Consider the following 18,797-nt stretch of genomic DNA (forward strand, 5'->3'; position numbering starts at 1 on the left):
AAGTGGGAGAGCGGTGAGCACAAGGTGAGCACACGTGTGCAGACGGTGCCCTGAGCCACGGGCCAGTCCCCCGGGGCTCCATCACAGCCACCGCTGCGTGACAGAGGCTGGAAATGAAGCCGGCCTCATGGCTAATTCTCCCCCAGCTCCACAGGTGGCTCTGGGCAGAGCAAGGAGGGCGGACACTGCCCTGCAGGCTGTGGGCCCCCGGCCCCCGCTCGGAGCCACCCTGCCCCCCCCCCGGGGGGGCCATCCCTCCCGGCCCCTGCCTGGGGACTGGCCAGCGGGTGCCGTGGCACCGGGACACATTCGCAGGCAAAAGCCAAACCACCAAAGTCCACCTGGCAGGCAGCTTCTGCTGCTGCCACTGCTGCCCTTAAGGACTCGAAATATTTTCACCTTTGATTTTCTGCTCTCTCCTCCTGGCTTTCTGAGAAAGTGACTGGTCCCGTAGTCACTGTTGCCTGCTGTCCTGAAAAGCAGCCCCCTTCCCACCCACTCCAGTGTCTGGGAGCCAAAGCAGGCCAGGGAGGAGGTTGTGAGCGCTGCTCTCGGGGCCCCAGTGCCTCCTCACCCTGGCTGCCCCCACTTCCTGTAATCTCAGCCCAGCTCCTGCTACCAGGGTCAGCTGACTCTCGTAAGCTCAAAGGCAGAGCAGCAGGGAACCACGCTGCCCAGGTTGACCAGGGGCGACAGCAGTGCGGGCTGCTGCTATGGTGACTTCCACATGGGGACAGCAGAGAGGGCTGCAGGAATACTGATCCCACCCCAAGTCAAGTCCCCGCCACTGTCCCTCAGAACAGTCCAGAAACAAGCATTTTATTGCATAAAACCATGATAATTTACAAGTGAGACACTGTGAGCCAGAGCTTGGGAGGACCCTGAGGGCCTCTGAGGACAGAGGGAGGTGAAGGCTGCTGACTGGCAGGGCCACCGAGCTCAGTCAGCAGTTTCACGATCAGCCCTGCCAGGCCCCCTGTGTAGAACCCTGCAGCCCCCTGGCCCCAGTCAGTCAGTCCCAAGTGAGAAGACCTTGGGTCAACCCGGGATGGAAGGCAGAGATGGAGACAAAAGGCAGGGGGCTGCTGGCTCTGGTGCCAGCCCTCCCACCCTTGGCCAGGTCCCCTCTGGCCAAGCCACAGCATGGAGAACAAGGCTTGGGAGGGTCAGGGCTTCCCCTCCTTCGCCTCCCTCAGCAGGCTGCACAGGGACAGAGCAGAAGGAAACATTTCCTGTCTGCAGCTTAAGAAGGGGGGAACCGGCTGAGGGAGTGAGGCCTCTCGGACCAGGCGGCTGTGGTGACACCGCCAGGTTCCATTCCAGGCCCCTCCCCAGGCCGTGGACGGCAGTGGGCAGAGTTGGCCTGAGGCTGGTCTGGGGCTCAATAACCTCCCCCGTGGGGCATGCAGTGGGTCAGGGCGGAGGCTGGAGCACTGGAGGTAGCAAGGAACCCTCCCTTCTCCCTGCCGGGAAGGGTCAGAGACACATCTAAGGCAGTCCAATTCCAGCAGGCCTAGGCCCGGGACCGGTGTGCTTCCCTGGGGCAGTGAGCCCAGGCCCTGGCTGTCTGCAGGCACTTCCTCCCTCCCAGCCCACGAGGTGTAGGGGCCCCAGTGTTGGGTCCTGTCAGCCCCTCCAGGCAGGAGAACGAGGTCTGTGGTGGCATCCACCTGTCCCCTCTCCCACCTTGCCCAAGGGTGTGGACCCCAGAGCACAGCTGTGTCCAGCAGATGGCAGGGCAGAGTCTGGGGGGCTGGTCACTTTGGCATCTCCAAGGCGGACACTTGGGGCTTCACCTTGAAGTACTGGTTGAATCGGATCACCGCGTACCTGCCCGGAGGGAAGCTGGGTGTGAGGAAGCCAGGGAAGGGGCCCTGCTGAGGACACCCCATGGTCATCAGCTTGAAGCCCATCTACCTCCAGGTGGATCCACCCTTGCCCAGATTGATTTTTTAAAGTTTCAAACAGATTTGCGTAGGTCAGACTGGAGCAATCCTTCAGCAAACATGTTTGCATGGAGTTTTGTTTTCACAAGTCTGTAATGTTGATATTCATATTGCTGTGTAAGGAAATCTCCAGAACCTTTTCATCTTGCAAAACAAACTGTACCATTAAACAACACTCCCTTTCTGCCTTCACCCTGGCCCCTACAGCCGCCATCCTATTTTCTGTTTCTATGAATTTGACTAGTTACCTCTTACACCCAATGGAAACACACGGAATTTGTCTTTTTGTAATGGGCTTGCTTCACTTCGACCGATCCTCGAGGTCCGTCCATGCTGTAGCATGGGCCAGGCTCCCTTTCCTTTTTAAGACTGAATAATATATCCTAAGCCGTCCATCAACAGCTGGGCTGCTTCCACTTCTTAGCTACCATGCATGTTGCTAGGAATTGGGTATACAAATACTTCTTCGAGACCTTGCTTTCAGTTCTGCTGGATGTATCCCCAGAAGCAGGAATCTGGGATCACATGGTCATTCTATTTTAAGTGCCTGAGGAACCACCTTACTGTCTCCCCTAGCGGCTTCGCCATTTCCATTCACACAAACGGTGTGCGTCCGTTTCACTTTCCCCACACCCTTGCCAGAACTTATTTTCTGGTTTCATTCTCTGGTTTCCTGAGGCACAGTGTCACTACTAGTTGAGCCTGGTGATCTCACTGTAGCGCAGGCTGGCCTCACACTCATGGTGACCTCCTACCTCTGCCTCCTAAATAAATGCTGGGATTACAGGCGAGAGCCACCCTGCCTGGCTTCATTCACGTTTTCAATGGCTGATGTCCTGACTGGTGCCATGCGCTGTCGCTCTGGGCTTTTGGCCTACATTGTTCTAATGGTTGGGACACCTAGGAGCCAGGGTAGTGGGTCTCTTTCAGCTGAGGTGGGATGGGACAAGGACACGCATACGAGACTGGAATGGAGGAAATGATTCCTAGCCTGTAGGTATTTTGAAACAAAGGCCCCCTGGAGTTCTCAGTAGTCAGGCGCAGGCTAGGTATGGTCCCCAGGGTCACTGAGAACCTCTGAAAGAGCAGGTGGGTCTGAGTCCTCCCTCGAAGGGGCCATCACCGTTGCTATCAGGCTCTGGCAGTGGGGTCAGGGCAGGCATCACCTACTGGACCTGGGGGGCCTCCCCTGGCCTCCCTGATCAGTGACTGCACAGGAAATCGGCTGCAGTGGGGCCAGGACAGCAGAGCAGAGACGGGACTCCAGGGACTGGACCGGACTGTGCTTTGTCCCACACCCTGGCTCAAAGGCCTTCCCCGTACCCCGCCTCCGCTCACCTGAGGAAGTCGAAGTTGATGGTGGAGTACTGGTTCTGGATGAGCGCCCAGAGGGCCCAGAAGAAGTGGGACGCCTAGAAAGAGACCAGAAGGCATCAGCCCAGCAGGGCCCTGCAGGGACGGGAAGACACAGCCAGAACAGCAGCAGGGACAGGGAGGGAAGCTGCCAAGTCCAAGCCACCGGGCTGCATTTGGTCTGATTTCCCTGGAGCCAGAGAGCGTGGGTTCTAAGTGGCCAAACAGCAATCACACAGCAGCACCTCCCCCGCTCTCGGGCCAAGGCCCCCAGCCTGTATCTCCCGCCTCCTCCTAAAGTTGCTCACATGGGTTGGCTACAGTCTCCATCTATTCCCTTCTGTCCCTTAAAAGGGGCTGAGGTTCACTAGCAGGTGTGACCATGACTGATGAAATCTTAGCAAGAGGGCTTGTTTTCCACTGCAACACCGAGGAGGAAGAGCTAATACAGTCAGGGTTGTGCCAGTGAGAACAGAGAATCTGAAGTCACAGAGAAGTGTAGATTCGATGAAGCTCTATCACGTGTTGTGAAATGCCGGGCGGCTGACAGTAAGACAGCAATCCCCGGGCCCACACCAGTGGAGACCTGCCGTGAACCGGCTTCCTTGATGAGTGCGGCTCAGAATGGAGACCCAAAAGCTCAGTGATGGCAGCAGGAAAAGCCTGCTGGGAAAGACAGCTAGAGCCCTGAGCCACGGGAGGGTCAGAGTTCGAGCCCCACCTCCCCCAGAGGCTGAAGTTAGACGTGGGAAGAACCACTCACTTTCCAAACAAGAGAACTGCTAATGAAGGAAGCTGAGTTTTTCTTGGAAATACTTCTCTAGAAACGAGAGCTCTGAAGGGGCAGGTCACGATTAAGGGGGTGTTAAGGTGACTTCCTGGCCGCTGGGATGGGCTCTGAGCAGGAGGCTGGGTGCAGCTCCCCAGCCCGCCCCTCGAAGTCCCAGGCACTTACCAGGGCGAACTTGTTGACTTGCACATAGAGCCGCTCCACCTCCCGAGGGGACACAGCCGAGCCCTTCTGGGCCTGGAGGTAGTAGCGCAGCCACTGTAGCTGGGTCTCCCTCAAAGGGTACCGGGAGTAATCGACCCCGTTCACACCTGGGGGGAGGCGGCCAGACAGAAGGTGCTGGAGGCCACCACCTGGAGCCTCTCCGGAGCTCAGGAGGTTCCCCTTCTCCCCAACACCCCCTTCCTCTCCCTCTGGGCTCGGTCTCAGAGGCCACCCTGGGAAAACCTCTGACCACCCCGCTGCTTCCCTGGGGCTCAGACAGACAGGCAAGGGGCAAGGCACTGTTCTGGGCGGCACACACCTATAATCCCAGCAATTTAGGAGGCTGAAGCAGGAGGATTGCAGGTTCGGGATCAGCCTGGGCAACTTGGCCAGATCCGGTCTCGAAATTAAAAAATAAAAAGGGCTGGAGATGTAGCTCAGCAGTAGCATACCGCTGGGTTAGATCTCCAATACTGGGGGGAAAACAAAAGAAAAGAACACTGCACCCTGTAGCCTGGAGGGGGGTGGGGATGGGACACAGGATTAAAGCACTGAGTCAGCATGGCCAGCCTGCTCCCAGGCCAGGCTCCAGGCAGCCCCCGGACAGGCCCTCTCCCCTCACTGGCCTCAGTCTTCATTTAGCAGACGAGGGAGCCGGACTTAGTTCAGAATGTCAAACCCTGCTTCTTGGAGCAGCACTTGGTGGGTACAAACGTCCCTTGGAGAGCGTCCCCGGCCCAGCCCGGTCTCTGGATGACCCCAGCACGCAGTCAGGGTGAGACCTGCTGGCTGCCCCACCTCCCTGGAGTCCTCAGGCTGCCACCCAGGGCCACGGGCCACATCCTGAGCATGGCTGGCTTCAGGGCCAGTGTGATAAGAGGCGGTTTAAGACAGACCGGGCCACCTTCCCCAAGGTCTTCCCAAGCGTCCCTCAAGAATCACCCTCAGTCCTGAGCCTCATGTGAAGGTGTGGACACTAAGGGAAGAAATCGGCCTGGTGGCACGGCCACTTAGAGGAGGCCCTCCCCAGTTTCCTCTCCTCTCCCACCCACAGCTTGGAAGCAGAAAATTCCACTTGGACTTTGCTGTATGCAGTGGGTAAGGATTTAAAATGTTTAGGAATTGCCCTTCTGGAAAGGCTGATGGGCCTGGAAGCAGAGCATTCACAGCCTTGGTTCCCTGCCCATACTCTGCCAGCCCAGCTGAGGCCCTGCCATCCCTCAGGCTCCTAGGTGCAGCTGGTCACTGCCCTGAGGAATTGTATCCTTGGGCTGAGTCAGTGCTTGGCAAACAGTCACCCAGGGCTCTGGAAGAGACCTGACTGGGCTTAGAGTGGGCTGAGGGGTGGTCCTACAATTGTCCCAGGCATACCGCACCTGTCCAGAGCCACAGGGCTGGCCACGGCATGCTGAACACCTGGCTGCTAGCCTGGAGACCTCCCTCCAGCCCCGGTGTCCACCTCCACTGGAGTTGCTTCCTTGGTCCTAGTTGTTTTGAGTAAGCGCTCAAGCTGAAAAAGCCCGCCCTGCCTCTTTTACAGAAATGGTTCTGCTGTGTATATCATGCATTTATAGAACAACTAACGGCCCCTTGGGATTGCTCCCCTCATCCAACCCCCTTCGTTCCTACTCCAGCCTCCCTGCCAGGTGCAGCAAGGCTCCCTGGCCTGATAACAGCAAACCCTAGTTCAATGCTCAGATGTCCTGCGTGTTCCCCCTCGCACGTGTGCGTGACAGCCACTCCACAGAGTAGGAGTCGTCACCACCACATGCAGGGCCACAAAGGGTCAGCAGCTAGCAGCACAGCCAGGATGTGGACTTGGGGATTCGAGCTACATGGTACACGATTTGAACTCGTGTCTAGTGTGTTCTCTTCAGGCCACCCAGCAAACAGCTACTGTCCACAAACAGCCCCTATCTGCACCTGGGGCCCTCGTGTTTAATCATATAGGTTGATGAGAAACCGTGACAAGGGCTGGTATGACAGCCTGTGATGTGCTGGCCGCATCTGCCCAGAAGTCATTTTCCAGTTCACAAGCCAGGCCAAGGATCCCTGGGATCCTCCGAGGGACACATTTTCCTCACTTGTACCAAACCCCATGGAGGCCAGCAGAAGCCAGCTGTGTGCACGTCCTGCATCCCCCATGAGGCAGGCAGCAGCACCTTCCCCTCAAGCTGTGGCATTTTGCAGGACAGGGGCTGTCTGGCCTCCAGCCACCAAGTCCAGACCCACCTGTAGATCACCCCTGACCCAGCTCTCAGCACAAGGGAAGGCCTTGGATAAGGTCCAAAAGTAATTCCCTCCTCACCTGCAAACTCATTGAAGTGGTTGCCAATGTCGAAGGCTTGATAGTTGTAGCCGGTATATTCATAGTCAATGAACTGCACGTGACCTGGAACAGCGGAGAGGCCGTGAGGGTGCATGCTGACCTGGAAATAGGGCCTGGTCAGGCTTCTGCAGGCCTGCGGAATGTACCAACTCACCCTTGCTAGCTCTTTTTGTTTGGTTTTGCTTTTTGTTTTTTTTGGTTCCGGGCATCAAACTCAGGTTCTTGTTTTTTGCTTTTTTTTTTTTGGTACCTGAGATCGAACTTGGGACCTTGCACTTGCAAGGCAGGCACCAGAACCACTGAGCTAAATCCCCGGCCCGTACTCGGGTTCTTGTGCTTGCAAAGCAGGCGGTGGAACCACTGAGCTAAGTCCCCAGCTTGGTTTTGTTTTTTGAGACAAGGCCTTATTGTGTAGTTCAGGCTGGCCTTGAACTCACTATGTAGCCAAGACTGGCCTTGAACTTGAGACAATCCTCCTGCCTCAGCCTCCTTAGTGCTAGGATGACAGGCGTGCACCACCACGACCGCTTCTTGCTAGCTTCTTTGGCAATCTTCTAAGCTGATTCCACCTGGCCACTTGTCCCTCTGCTCTCCCCCAGCTCCTGGCATCCCTCTTGCATAACTGGGTCTGCAGCCTCCTCCTGTCTCAAGACAGCTCTCCTCAGTGTGGCTACGGATGAGAAATAAAGCTAAGTTACAGCTGGGCCTCCAGACACTCAGGCTCCTCACCCTATGACTGAAGATATTTGGGAAAAGAGCTGAGTTTGTTTTAAACATGTATAGACTTTTCCTGTCATTCCCTAAAGAATAAAATATGAAACTATTTACATAACATTTGCATCATATGAGGTATTAGTGATGATTTCAAGTACAGAGGAGGAGATGTGTGTAAGTTCGTGCAAACGCTGTGTCATTTATGAAGAACCTGGTATCTTTAAGGGGTCCCGGAACAAATCCCCTGGTGTTTGTCAGGAAACCAGGAGGCTCACTCCGATGGGTCAAGGCAGCCAGTGTCCTCAGAAGCCCAAGGAGTGGCCAAGAGGGACAGCACGGGTGCCCTACTATTGAGGACCCCGCAAGTCACGATTTTGAGTAAGTTCTTGTGACAGGCTTTTCTAAATGGCTATTTCCTTTTCCCTTTATCTCTTAAAAATTAATTGAGCATAAGAATCCAGGCCCCCTTTTGCCCATCCAAGTGCCAGCCTGAGGAACAGGCTCCTAAAGCCAGCCGAGCCTCCGCCCCGTGCCCTGCTGCTGCCTGGCCGTACCTTTGGCGCTGTCATAGATAATGTTCTTGCAAAGCAGGTCGTTGTGACAGAACACCACAGGGGAGTTCAGCTGGGACAGGTGCTCCTTCAGCCAGGCCAGCTCCCGCTCCAACACCTCCACCTTAGGGACATCTGTGGAGAGGCTGGACAGTGGCAAAGAGGTGGCTGGTAGGGAGAGAGCAGGTGCTGGCAGTCAAGAGCCCTGAGCTGTGGCCTCAGCAGAGACCTCAGACAAATGGGCAACCTTTCAGACCCACCCTTTCACCACCTGCAAGAAGGGACTAAGGCTGCCCGACCTTCTGAGTCCCCATGAAAACCTGGGCATGAAAAGCAGCTGGCAGAACATGAAAGTCACTGGCCGAATGGCATCCCTGCTATTGGAAGGAAAGAGGCACAGGTCACAGAGGGCCAGGAGGGTCCAGAGCCCAGGATTCCAGAGAGGAAGAGGCCCACAGGACAGTGGGGAGAGACAATTCACACCCAGGTCCAGGCTGTGGGACGAAGCCCGTGCTCTCCAAGAGGAAACTGCCCCAAAGCTTGAGAAAGCTCTACTCCCCGGCCCCTGCCAGGGCACCACAGAGCCCAGCGCCAGGGGGCTTCCTTCAGGAGGCAGAGCTGTGTCCTGGTTGCCCCTTCACACTCCAGCAGCTGATAAAGTTACAGGTGGAAGGACTGAGAGACCACTGGCCTAGCCTATCAGCTCTCAGACAGGTCACTCAGACCCAGGCAGAAGGCAAAGGGCTGCCTGGCTCATCCCCACAATGCCAAGGGACAGTCAGGCCTCCTCCCACCTTCCTCTACCACTGCATCCTCCTTCCAGGCCCTGCTAGTCTAGGCCTGGGTAAGCGGAGGGCACGAGCAGAGACGCATCCGGGCCACTTCTGCCCCACCCTGTCCCACACCCACAGCGGTCATTTCTGCCCAAGGAAACAGGCCCTAACGGCACTTGTCAGCTGAAGTCCCCAGAGCCCACGCAGAAGTCCTCTGGCTGCCTGGCTGCACACAGCTCTGGGTACACTGAGGAAACCACGCAGCCCGGTGCCTCAAAACGCAGGGCCATTCTCGAGCAGGGGTGAGCTGGGGGATATTTGTTTTTTCTGGTCAGGGCAGCAAAGGCTCCTGAAGGAGGCTGAGGGTGAGACAGGCCCCATCTCCTCTCCCCCGAGGGCAGGACGCAGGAATGAGATTGGTGGGCAGGGCATCCATCCCCACGACCCCTGTGCAAGAGCTGGAAGCCTCCTGCCGAGGCTTTAACAAGGTCACAACTGAGGAGATCTTAGATCCTCCCTCTAACCACAGGGGGAGCCGAGGCACCAGGAAGGACAGAGGCTTTCTCCTGGCCACCACAGCTCTGGTGCAGCTGGACTCATTGCTTGAGAGCCGTCCTGAGCCGGTGCAGGATCCAGAAAGAGCCACGTCTGTCTCCTCACCAAGAGGCCCTGCACCACCTCTGAGGACAGGGTGCCCTCAGGCCCTGGGAAGGCTGCTGGGTGCCAGGACACCTGTGGAGGGGGCCTCACCGGAACTGAACTTCGTACGTGCCCACGACGGGGTCTGTTCTGGCCTCTATTAAAGGCGCAGCCTTCTTTTGGACTCTTATTCCCTTGGACTGAGACCATCTGAAGATAAGAATGAGGCAGCTTCCTGCTCCACACCTCTGACATCCAGACTCGGCTGCACAGTCCCTGACCCCGGTCTGACCCGCCTTTCCCACCCCAAGGCCACGAAGGTGGTTACTGTAGGAACAGCCCGGGCCTCCCAGCTCCCTCAGCTGCCAGCTTCGACACCTCCGGTCCTGGCACCACCTGGCTTTTGCAAGGCTGTGGGCTGCGTCCTCTGTCCAGGTGGGTCCGCTCCTCTGCTCTGTGGTCCCCAGCAAGAGCAGGAGGGGAGGAAGGGGCTGGGCTCCGGCGAAGGCACCGGTGTCTGGCAATTCTCCTTTCCACTCTCTGACCCAGCAGGGCAAAAATCACTTTCTCCCCTGGAGGACTTGAAGTATTCCAGCTTCCTGGCTTTTCATCCTTGCCCTCCCCTTAGCTTATTTACCAGCAACTTCTCTTCATACCTGGAGGCAGTTAGCAGCCCCGAAGTCCCCAGCCACCCAGGACACCTCTGGGGCCAGGCAGACATCGAGGCTACCAGATCTATTTGCACATGTCCTGGACACACTCGCTCTTCTCCGGCCCCCTCTCACTCCCAGCTGCCCCAAAGCAACGTCCATCACAAGCTGGCTCCTGCCACAGAGTCCTGGGGTCCAAGGCCAGACACCGGATCAACGGCCAGGGCTAGGCGGGGAACCTGTATTCTGTGTTTGGGACCTCAGTGCCCATTTAATGACAAGGCTCCCTCTCCCTACATCAAGTCTAGATGCCAACCCAAGCCTCCCCCAAATGCATCCCTTATGGTGCTCAGCTTCCTCCCTAAGCCACGGTCCTGGCTCAAACACCACCATGACTCCCAGCCCCCTGCTCACCTGAGTCCTGGCTCCTCAGCCTGGCATCTCAGCTGCCCACCCACTCTTTTTTTTTTTTTTTGGTACCAGGGATCGAACTTGGGTCCTTGGACTTGTGAGACAGGCGGCGGAACCACTGAGCTAAACCCCTGGCCCTGCCCAGCCACTCTTTAGCTCCAACTCAATGCTCCTTGGGGGCAGGGCCAATATCACGATCACCATCATTTTTTGTGTGTTCTCAATTTCAGTTAATATTTGTCAAATAAGGACTGGGTTATTCAGGGTTATGAGGTAATGGCTAGAGCTCAGAGGGCTTTATCTGGTTTAAATGATGGCTCGGCATTTGGGGCCTGGATCATCCCCGAGAGAGACTTAAATAACTTCCACCTTGACTTGCCCAAGGTTAAAGGCAGGACAAGAGCAAAGGGGTCGGCCAGCTCCTCTCCTGAGACTGCTCTCCTCCCACCCAGGTCTCCTCCGAAGCTTCACAGGGACGATGGTCAAAGGAAGCTGTGGCATCCCGCATCAGCCCGAGCACCAGGCCTGCAGTCTGCTCCTTGAGCTGCGAGCAGCCAGCCGTGACCCTGGGCAAGGCCCATCCCCTCAGTTTTCCATCCATCAAATGACAGTGGTGGCTGGAGGGACCTGTTCTCCACACATTCTGGTCCTCGGGGAGAGGCAGCCCTTGTCCCAGAGACAACACATGACACAGAAGGTTTGAGGATGATCACGTAGAGGGCGGGCGGGGCCTACCCTGGATAGACAGTGCCAAAGCAGTGCCTGGCAACCCTTAGATGAGAGGGTCCAGACAGAGGGTGCTCCTCAGCAGGGCAGAGTGAATGACTGTCACCGTGAAGGAGGAAAGGCGACATCCTACTCCCAAGAATATCTGAGGGCCAGGGATTTAGCTCAGTGGTTCTGGCACCTGCCTCCCAAGTCCAAAGTCCCGAGTATGATCCCCAGTACCAAAAAAAAACACAACATTTGAAACTAAAGTGATGCCTAAATTAATTGTATATTTCAAAACAGAAGAGAGGACTTTGAATGTTCCCAACACAAATAAATGACAGATGAGTTGATGGACAGGCCAGTTACCCCATCTGATCATGACACGTTGTATTCATGCACTGAAGTGTCATACTGTACCCATAAATATGTACAATTATGTGCCAATTAAAATTTTAAAAATAAGCGCTTAATAATGTGACATTTAAACCCAGCAGGGTTCGTGGTGGGATTAGGGACTTGCTACTGACTGTTTTGGGGGAGCAGCACTCCTTGCTCCAGTCCTCCCAGTCCTCCCACCAGTACTCCACCTCGTGGAAGCATCTTGCAACTGGGAGTCTTGGATTGCTGGCCACAAGGTGACGGAAAAGTTCAGGGAACCTGTCTTGTCTGGGGAAGGACCCGGCAGCAAAAGTGCAACCGCAGCAAATGGTACCCATCGGCTGAACGATGGGGTGTAGGTGCTCCACAGCCACAGGCACGAGAGGGCCCAGGAAGTGGGGACCCAGGAAGTGGTGTTCCAGGGGCATGCTGGCTGCTGAGCTGTTCTGACTGCAGTGCAGTCCCTCCCCTTCTCAGAGGGCCCTGCCCTCTCACTGTCCAGAGGCAGCTCAAGCAGAAAGAGACAACAGTCCTGCCTGACAGCCTGACCCTGGCGAAGTGTGGTCTCCGAACCTCGGTTCCCTTTAGGTAAACTGCAGAAGTTGCCCCAGACCCCAGCTCCTACTACAATCGGAAGACTCAGGGAGAAAGGAGTGCCTGTGTGTCACCCAACTTTGCTGCAGGCATGGGCTCAGTAACCAGGACTGCAGGCGCTGCACGGGAGGCTCCCAGCAGCCCCTAGCCCAGGCCCTGTGTCCCTGAGCCTCTCATGTGGATGGACTGGGGACAGGGAAGGGTGAGCAGATGAAGGCAGCAGAGACAGCAGCGGCCTCTGACCCTCCAGGGCTTCATACCTGGGGTTGATCTCGGTCTTCACCAGCGAAAAGTAACTGTGCATCTTCTGCCAGAGTACAGGCTTGGGCAGGCTGCCGTTGGCATGGATTGTATGAATCTTGGCCATTTCTAAGGCAATTAACCTGCAACAGAAGATGGGAGGAGTACAGAAGGTCAGACCACAGTGGGGCTGGAAGCATGGGAACGTCACAAGTCCCCAAGAGCCCTAGGCTTCAGCAAAGGCACAAAAATGCAGCAAGACCTTCAGCCTAGCAGCGTCCTCTCCAGTCCCAGACTGCGGCTCTACAGGGAGCAGGGCAAAGCAGTGGGCCGCTGGCCCCGGTCAATGGCTCACCCCACACTAATGTTCCCATGGCAGCCCACAAGAACAGAGCAGCACCTGGGTAAGGGGCAGTGCCTTCCTCCCCTCTGGACTTTGCTCCATCCTCTCAGTAGGTCCCTTCCCACCAAGAGATCAGTGGGAGTTGATGCCAGGCAGGCAAGAAATGTCTCATCAGCCGAGGCCAGGGTAGGGAGGGAAACAGGCAGCCCCTTCCTCTGCCTCAGGGAGTTGATGCTGGCGGCCGGGTGCCAAGGATGCAAAACAAACCAGCGTTCTATTTTCAAGTCCTCCTGTGGACATTATCCAAGGTCCCGGGAGAGGAGGAGTGGGCGGCAGGGAAGGCTGCTGGGAGAGGGCGAGGTCAGAGAGCCAGGACCTGATAAGGACCCCTTTTCGAGGCCTGGTCCCATCGGTGCTCCCCTGGCCCACCAGCCAGCTGCAGAAGTGCACCCCACCCTCAGCTGCTGCCAAGCCTCCAACAGCCAGGCTTCCACCAGGAAAGACAACAAAGGCACTGGCTGTTGGGAAGCTTGTGACAGAGCCATGCTAGGGACATCCCTTCCACTTGCCTAGGCCCTGGGAAGGGAGGGCGGACCCCTTGAGGATAACAGGGCAGTTGCAGGGCTCCTCAGAAGCTCCCAAGGCTCCCATCTCAAGGGGGCAGAGGCAGGGGGTGTGGCAGCAGCTGCGTGAGTGAGAAAGGGAGGAGGCCAGAGGCCAGAGGCCCCGGGATAGGAGGGAGCCAGCTGGGCTTTGGGCAAGGCAGGGAAACAGACCTGGGACCCAGGCCTGGCCTTGCTTCCCCAAGGAAGCTTCCGGAATAGAGCAAGCACACTGCGTTTTCTTGAATATCAATAGGGCTGTTGTCTGAACAGCAACGAAAGTAACCTCAACACTCAGCATTTTCCTGCTGCAGATCCTCAGCAGGGGGTGTTGAGTTCAGGGGAAACGGGAGGGCGAGGCCTTCCCCAAAGACAGCCACCTTCAACCCTTCACCCAGGGGGATCCTGGTCTATCCTCGGGAAATCAAGAAAGGGCTAGCCTCCTACACCTCTCCCAACTTCTGGCTCTCCTCCAGATGCCAAGTTCTCATTATGGAACCTAAATCCCTCTTCAATCTTCCTGACAGTGGTAATTGTTTCCAGGGAGAGGCTGAGTGATGGCCTGAGGCTCCCAGAGGCGGAGGGGGACTGGGAGTGGTGGAGACCTGCCCCGGTCGGTCGCAGCTTATTTGCACAAGACACGGGGAGGAGGGTGGGGAAGAGCAGGATGGATCTCCAGCTCGGGTACACGTGGAGCAGGCCACCCGGAGCTGGAGAAGGCCCCACCAAGGTGTACCTTCGACACACAGCCACGCACACGCACACAGCTCCAAGTGCATAGCCCGGGGCCCCAGCAGCCCCAGACGAACTCACCAGCATGGAGGTGGGGCTCTCCGGATCCCGAGTCCCTGGAGGGCTAGCCAGGGGCTATGTGCAGAGAACAGGTCAGGTACACTGTCAGGTACTTTCTGGGTCTGTGAAGGAGCACAGAGGCTCCTGGCCTACCCCCATGTGGGCTTCAGTGCCCCTGGTATGCAGAAGTCTCCTTCCTTGGGGATTGGACAGGGCAGATGCCAAGGACCCTAGGCAGACCCTACGCCGCCGTACCCAGTTAGGAGTACGCCTCAGCCTGCCTGGGGCCTCACTTCAGTCTGATGCCCTCCACATGGCATTCTGGGGGAGGGAAGACACTGCCTGGAAGCCCTGCCCGGCATAGTGAGAAGTCAAGAGAATACTAGAGGCTCTTCCTTGGTTCTCCCCCTTCTAGGCCCTAAAGAGCACACACAGGGCTTGAAGGTTAAGTGCAGTTCCTGAGTGCTGCAATCCAGGTACTTACTAGAGGGGCTCCTTGGGGGCCAAGGAGGCCTCAGCAGCTCCCCAAACCTGGCTTCCTACTCATCAGGGAGCCCTAGAGCTCAGCCCAGCAGGAGGCAGGGCATCTCTGCAGTAGTAAAGCCATGCTGACCCTGGAAAGGGCTCATTTTCCCTGCACACCTGAGCTCTTGGCCGAAGGCTCGAGCAGCAGCAGGAAGCCCTGAGTACCCTGGGGATTTGGCTCAGATTTCATTTCCAAGGCTCTGGGATGTTTCCAGACCAGACCAGGGGTGGCAGAGGTGTGAGGCATCAGGAAGCAGACTTCTGCTGCACTTTGGGAATCAGATGCTCTGGTCCCACGGTCACCAAGATTCTCACTTTTCCTCCCTTACAACTTATTCTTCTAGCAGACCCCACTGGAAACCCACAGAAAGCCAGGGCCTCTGTCTGCAAAGCAGTGCACATCAGCACACGCACATGTGCACGCACACCTGTCATGCCATTTCAGGGAAGCTCACAGATCTTGTGACTCTCCTCCATGGCACCAACTCTACACCAAGGGTTGCAAAGCTTGAGGCCTGAGGAACAAAGAGGAACAGTACCCTGCATCCCCCTTACCTGTAGAGCCTGGGCTCCCGGATGTGCTCGGGCTCCAGGGCCACACCCTGCACGTACTCATAGCAGAGCCCATTCTGAAAGGTACAGTACAGTTTGGGGGCACAGCCGTGGGCTCGAAGCAGCTGGAAGTTCCGGACCTCATTTTCCCGGTCCACTAGCAGCTCCGTCCGCTCCCCGTATACCCGGACCAGCATGCAGTCCTTCATGTTCTCCTCCATGTAGCAGGCCACCAGCTTGTTGGTAATGCCATCAGTGAAGCGCTAGCATGGGAGAGGGCAGTGGTGGGTGGGGCAGGATCTTTCTGGTTGCTGGCAGGGGTGTTGATTTGAATGCTGTCCCCAACCTTGTGGTAGACTACAAGACTCAAGGAAAAAGCAGCAGCTTGGGCTTGGCTCAGAGACATTCACTTCTCCTGGGCCTGCCTCTAGTGGATGTGAGGTGCATAAGACCCCCAACTCCTCCATGTTGGCTCTGAAACAAGCCCATGGCTGGGACACCCAGAACAGAATATCCTGATCGGTCACTCAGCGATGCCAGCCAAGGGCTCTCTGCTGTACCTCTTGCCCCATCCAGTGGCAGAGGGACAAGGAGGGTACCCAGGTTGGCACCCATCCTAGGACTTCGGTGGCTAGAGGTCCTTGGAGCCACTGAGTTCCATGACAGAACAGAGGGGACACAAGCGGACTGGGAGCACAGGTTTCTGTGCAGGGTGATAAGGAGGAGGAACTGTGGACTTGTGGGGACACAATGTGACAGGGCTAGATGGGACCTTGGAGGAAGAATGAGCCAATTCTAGGTAGGGAAACTGAGGTCCAGAGAGGGGAGAAACCAGCAGCTAATATGTAAGGTCATTATGGGAATTAATCTCAGGCCTTAACCCTCTTACACCAAGCTGGGCTTTCTGAAATGCTATCCCTTCCGCACCCCTAGAGGGGTCAGACCTCCGGGGAACTTTGCTGTCTCCACCCATCAGTGTGGAGCTGGGGCCCAGCACCTTCCTCCACAGGCAGTCCCGGGGGGGGGGCGGGGCGGCGGGCGAAGTCCTCTGCAGAGAATGCAGGTCAGCTGCGCAGTCAGCCCACAGGTGCCAGAGATACTGGGTCCGGCTGGGCAGACAGGCCCCTGTGTGCGCGCGTGGAGGGCAGCTGAGCCCCCGCCCGCCCAGGGGGTGAGGGGCTGGGTGCCGACTGCAGCCCCACAGGGGGCTCCTGGGACCCACAGGGCCTGGAGGCTTTGCTCCCTCCGAGGAGTGGAGGATCTGTGTGGGGAGAGGACCCCCTTGAAAGTTCTGTCCTCTCGAGGCCGGGGGTGGGGCCCGACACGCAGCCCGGGGCGGTGGGCAGGTGGGCCTCCGCGAGCCTCGCCGTGCTGAAGACCCAAAATAAACGGAGCGACCCCGCGCTCGCAGACCACGACCCGAGCCTCTCTCGCCCGGCAGGGCCCCACCCCCGCCCGCTCGCTCGCTACCTTGGTGCGAACTTGCTCCGGCTTCCAGCGCGGTCGCAGCTCCCGGATGAGGCTCAGGGCGCCGGGGAGGATGTCGTCCGGGTCCACCGACACGGCGAGGCACGGGACGGCGGCCGCCCTCGGGGGGCCCGGCGGCTCCCGGCAGCCCGCGCCGGCCGCCGCCTTCTCCTCCATGCCCCATGAGCACTGCGGGCAGGGCGCCCGCCCGCGCAGGTAGCAGGGCGAGCGCGGCGGAGAAGCCGGAGGGGGCACAGCCATCCCGGCAGCCCCACCCCCTGGAGCCGCCGCGCCCGCGCTAGCCCCTGCGGGGGGGCCCGGCCACCCGGGGGGAATCCATGGCCGCGCGGCCGGGCGCCCGAGACCGACCCCGGAACGCCCGGGCCCACCGCGATTGTGACATCACGGGCCCGGGAACGCCCCCTCCCGCCCCCGCCCCCGCCCCTGCCCCGGCGCGAGAGCCCCTGGCCTCGCCGCCTGCAGCTAGCGGACAGCTGCGGCCGCCGCTACCTGGAGCGCGAGGCGGGCGTGACGCCCCCGGGAGGGGGCGGGACTCGGGGGCGGGGCCTCCACGAGTCCCGCCCCCAGGTCCCCAGGGGCGGCCGGGGCTCACGCCACCCGCTGCTCCCCAACCAGCCGGACAGGGGCAGGGAGGGCTCTTCTGTGCCCCTACTTCATCCGGGGATATGGAAGCCTGTGGCTCCCGAGATGTAGGCTTGGGCTCACCCCCTGGGTCGTGCTTCCTGCCCTCAGTCCCTGGGCTCCTCTGCACCTCAACGCCAACCCCCCACTCAGCGGAGAGGGGACAGGGTGATGGCTGGGGCGGGGGTGCCTGGCTGAACGTTCCAGGACTTCCAGGACTTCCGGGACACTGGAGGGTTTGGGCTCATTCTAGGCCAAGACTTTGAGCAAGACTGTGTTTGGCGGGGGCAGGCTGGCCAGCAGGTGCCCTTGGCCCTGGGCTTTGTTGGGCAGAGGAACGTGGAGGTGGCCAGCCCTCTGGGGTGGAATTCCAGAGAGGAAGGGTGACAGGGTGTTCCAGAGGGCAAAGTTGCTGTGGGAAGGAGACCTGGGAAAAGGCCAGCCCAGCCCAGTGGAAAGCTCTTCTGGGAGCTGAGCTGTCCTCTCTGCTGGCCATCTGTCACCTCCTGGGCATAAGGCTGCTTGTCCTCTGCTTCAGCCACAGCCGCTCACTGTATTGCCCTAGAGACCTTACTGTCACCACCTCTCACTGCCCTACCCTGAAAAGCGCCTGCAGAAAAGGAGCCCATTTCTGCGTCCCCAGGTTGTCCCTGTGATTGCTGTTCCAAACCCAGCCTGGCCTGGCAGAACCTGTGCAACGATGGAAACGCCTGTGCTGCCTAACGCGGTGGCCACTAGCCACGTGTGGTTGTCCAGCACTTGAAATGTGGCTAATGTGACTAATGTAACTTGAACTTGAATGTCAGGAGCCCTTCCTGGGTACTGTATTGGACACTGCAGCCGACAGTGTATGGGGGAGTGTTTAAGGTCGCAAAGCCCCAGGATGTCGGATGTGGAAAGGACACTGCTTCCAACTCTTCCCTTCTCACAGAGGAAGTAAAGCCATACAAGGCAAGGGAGCAGGGAGAATCAGCAGGAGTCCAGGGCCTGAGGCTCTAGCTCTTGGCTTCACAGGGATGCTGCAGACAGCTCCTGCAGCAGAGGGTCTGCCTTCGGCCATCCCTGGAGTCTCACCCAACCCCAGGAGGCTCCAGTCCTGCAGCTAACAGGGGCCTGGTTGACCCAAACAGTGCTCCATGGTTTTTTTTTTTGGCCAAAGGAGGGACAGTGTTAGTGGCTTCAGGTGGATGGTATTACTACTTTATTTTTTGGTTCTGAGAATTGAACCCAAGTCTTCCTTATACTAGGCAAGTCCTGTACCACTGAGCAATGCTCCCAGCCCTAGGAAGTTGCTTTCTCATCCTCCAAGCTCTATATGCCCTGCATATGGCCCAAGGGGTAAGAGTGGGAGAAGAGACTTCAGTCAGAGTCCAAAGGCCATGACATGGAGGGTAGCGGAGTATGGCCCTGTACCAGGAGGTGTGGCACTCAGTACCTGTGACAGTACCACTGCGTGGGATAGGGTGGCAGACCCTCCCAGGACCCGAGTCAGGCAGGCTGGGTCCGAGGCTTGACTCCTCACTACCTTCAGGATTCTTCCTTACGTGAATCTCCACTGATGACCCTGGGCCAGTGCCTTCTGTTCTCTGGG

General features: G+C 57.9%; 1 protein-coding gene across 5 annotated transcripts; it reads right to left on the reverse strand.

Annotated features, from left to right (window-relative positions):
• Positions 1-803: 803 nt before the first annotated feature.
• Positions 804-16,974, reverse strand: Etnk2 (ethanolamine kinase 2). Of its 5 annotated transcripts, none has more exons than XM_087193938.1 (9): positions 16,568-16,968; positions 15,101-15,360; positions 14,042-14,095; positions 12,304-12,426; positions 7,891-8,033; positions 6,602-6,685; positions 4,255-4,400; positions 3,285-3,358; positions 804-1,845 (listed from the first exon to the last, which is right to left on the reverse strand). In XM_087193938.1, the coding sequence occupies exons 1-9, from the start codon at positions 16,823-16,825 to the stop codon at positions 1,758-1,760; spliced, it is 1,230 nt and encodes a 409-aa protein (XP_087050064.1). In that variant the 5' UTR covers positions 16,826-16,968; the 3' UTR covers positions 804-1,757. The 5 variants fall into 5 exon arrangements, with proteins under 5 accessions (XP_087050064.1, XP_012934052.2, XP_087050065.1 ...); XM_013078598.3 differs by having other exon boundaries at positions 804-1,830; positions 16,568-16,962; XM_087193939.1 differs by lacking the exon at positions 14,042-14,095 and having other exon boundaries at positions 16,568-16,961.
• Positions 16,975-18,797: the final 1,823 nt, after the last annotated feature.

The sequence above is a fragment of the Heterocephalus glaber genome, unplaced genomic scaffold, assembly GCF_053883595.1.
Source record: "Heterocephalus glaber isolate CG9 unplaced genomic scaffold, H.glaber_assembly_v1.0 deba00001600, whole genome shotgun sequence".
In the NCBI taxonomy this organism is placed as follows: domain Eukaryota; kingdom Metazoa; phylum Chordata; class Mammalia; order Rodentia; family Bathyergidae; genus Heterocephalus; species Heterocephalus glaber.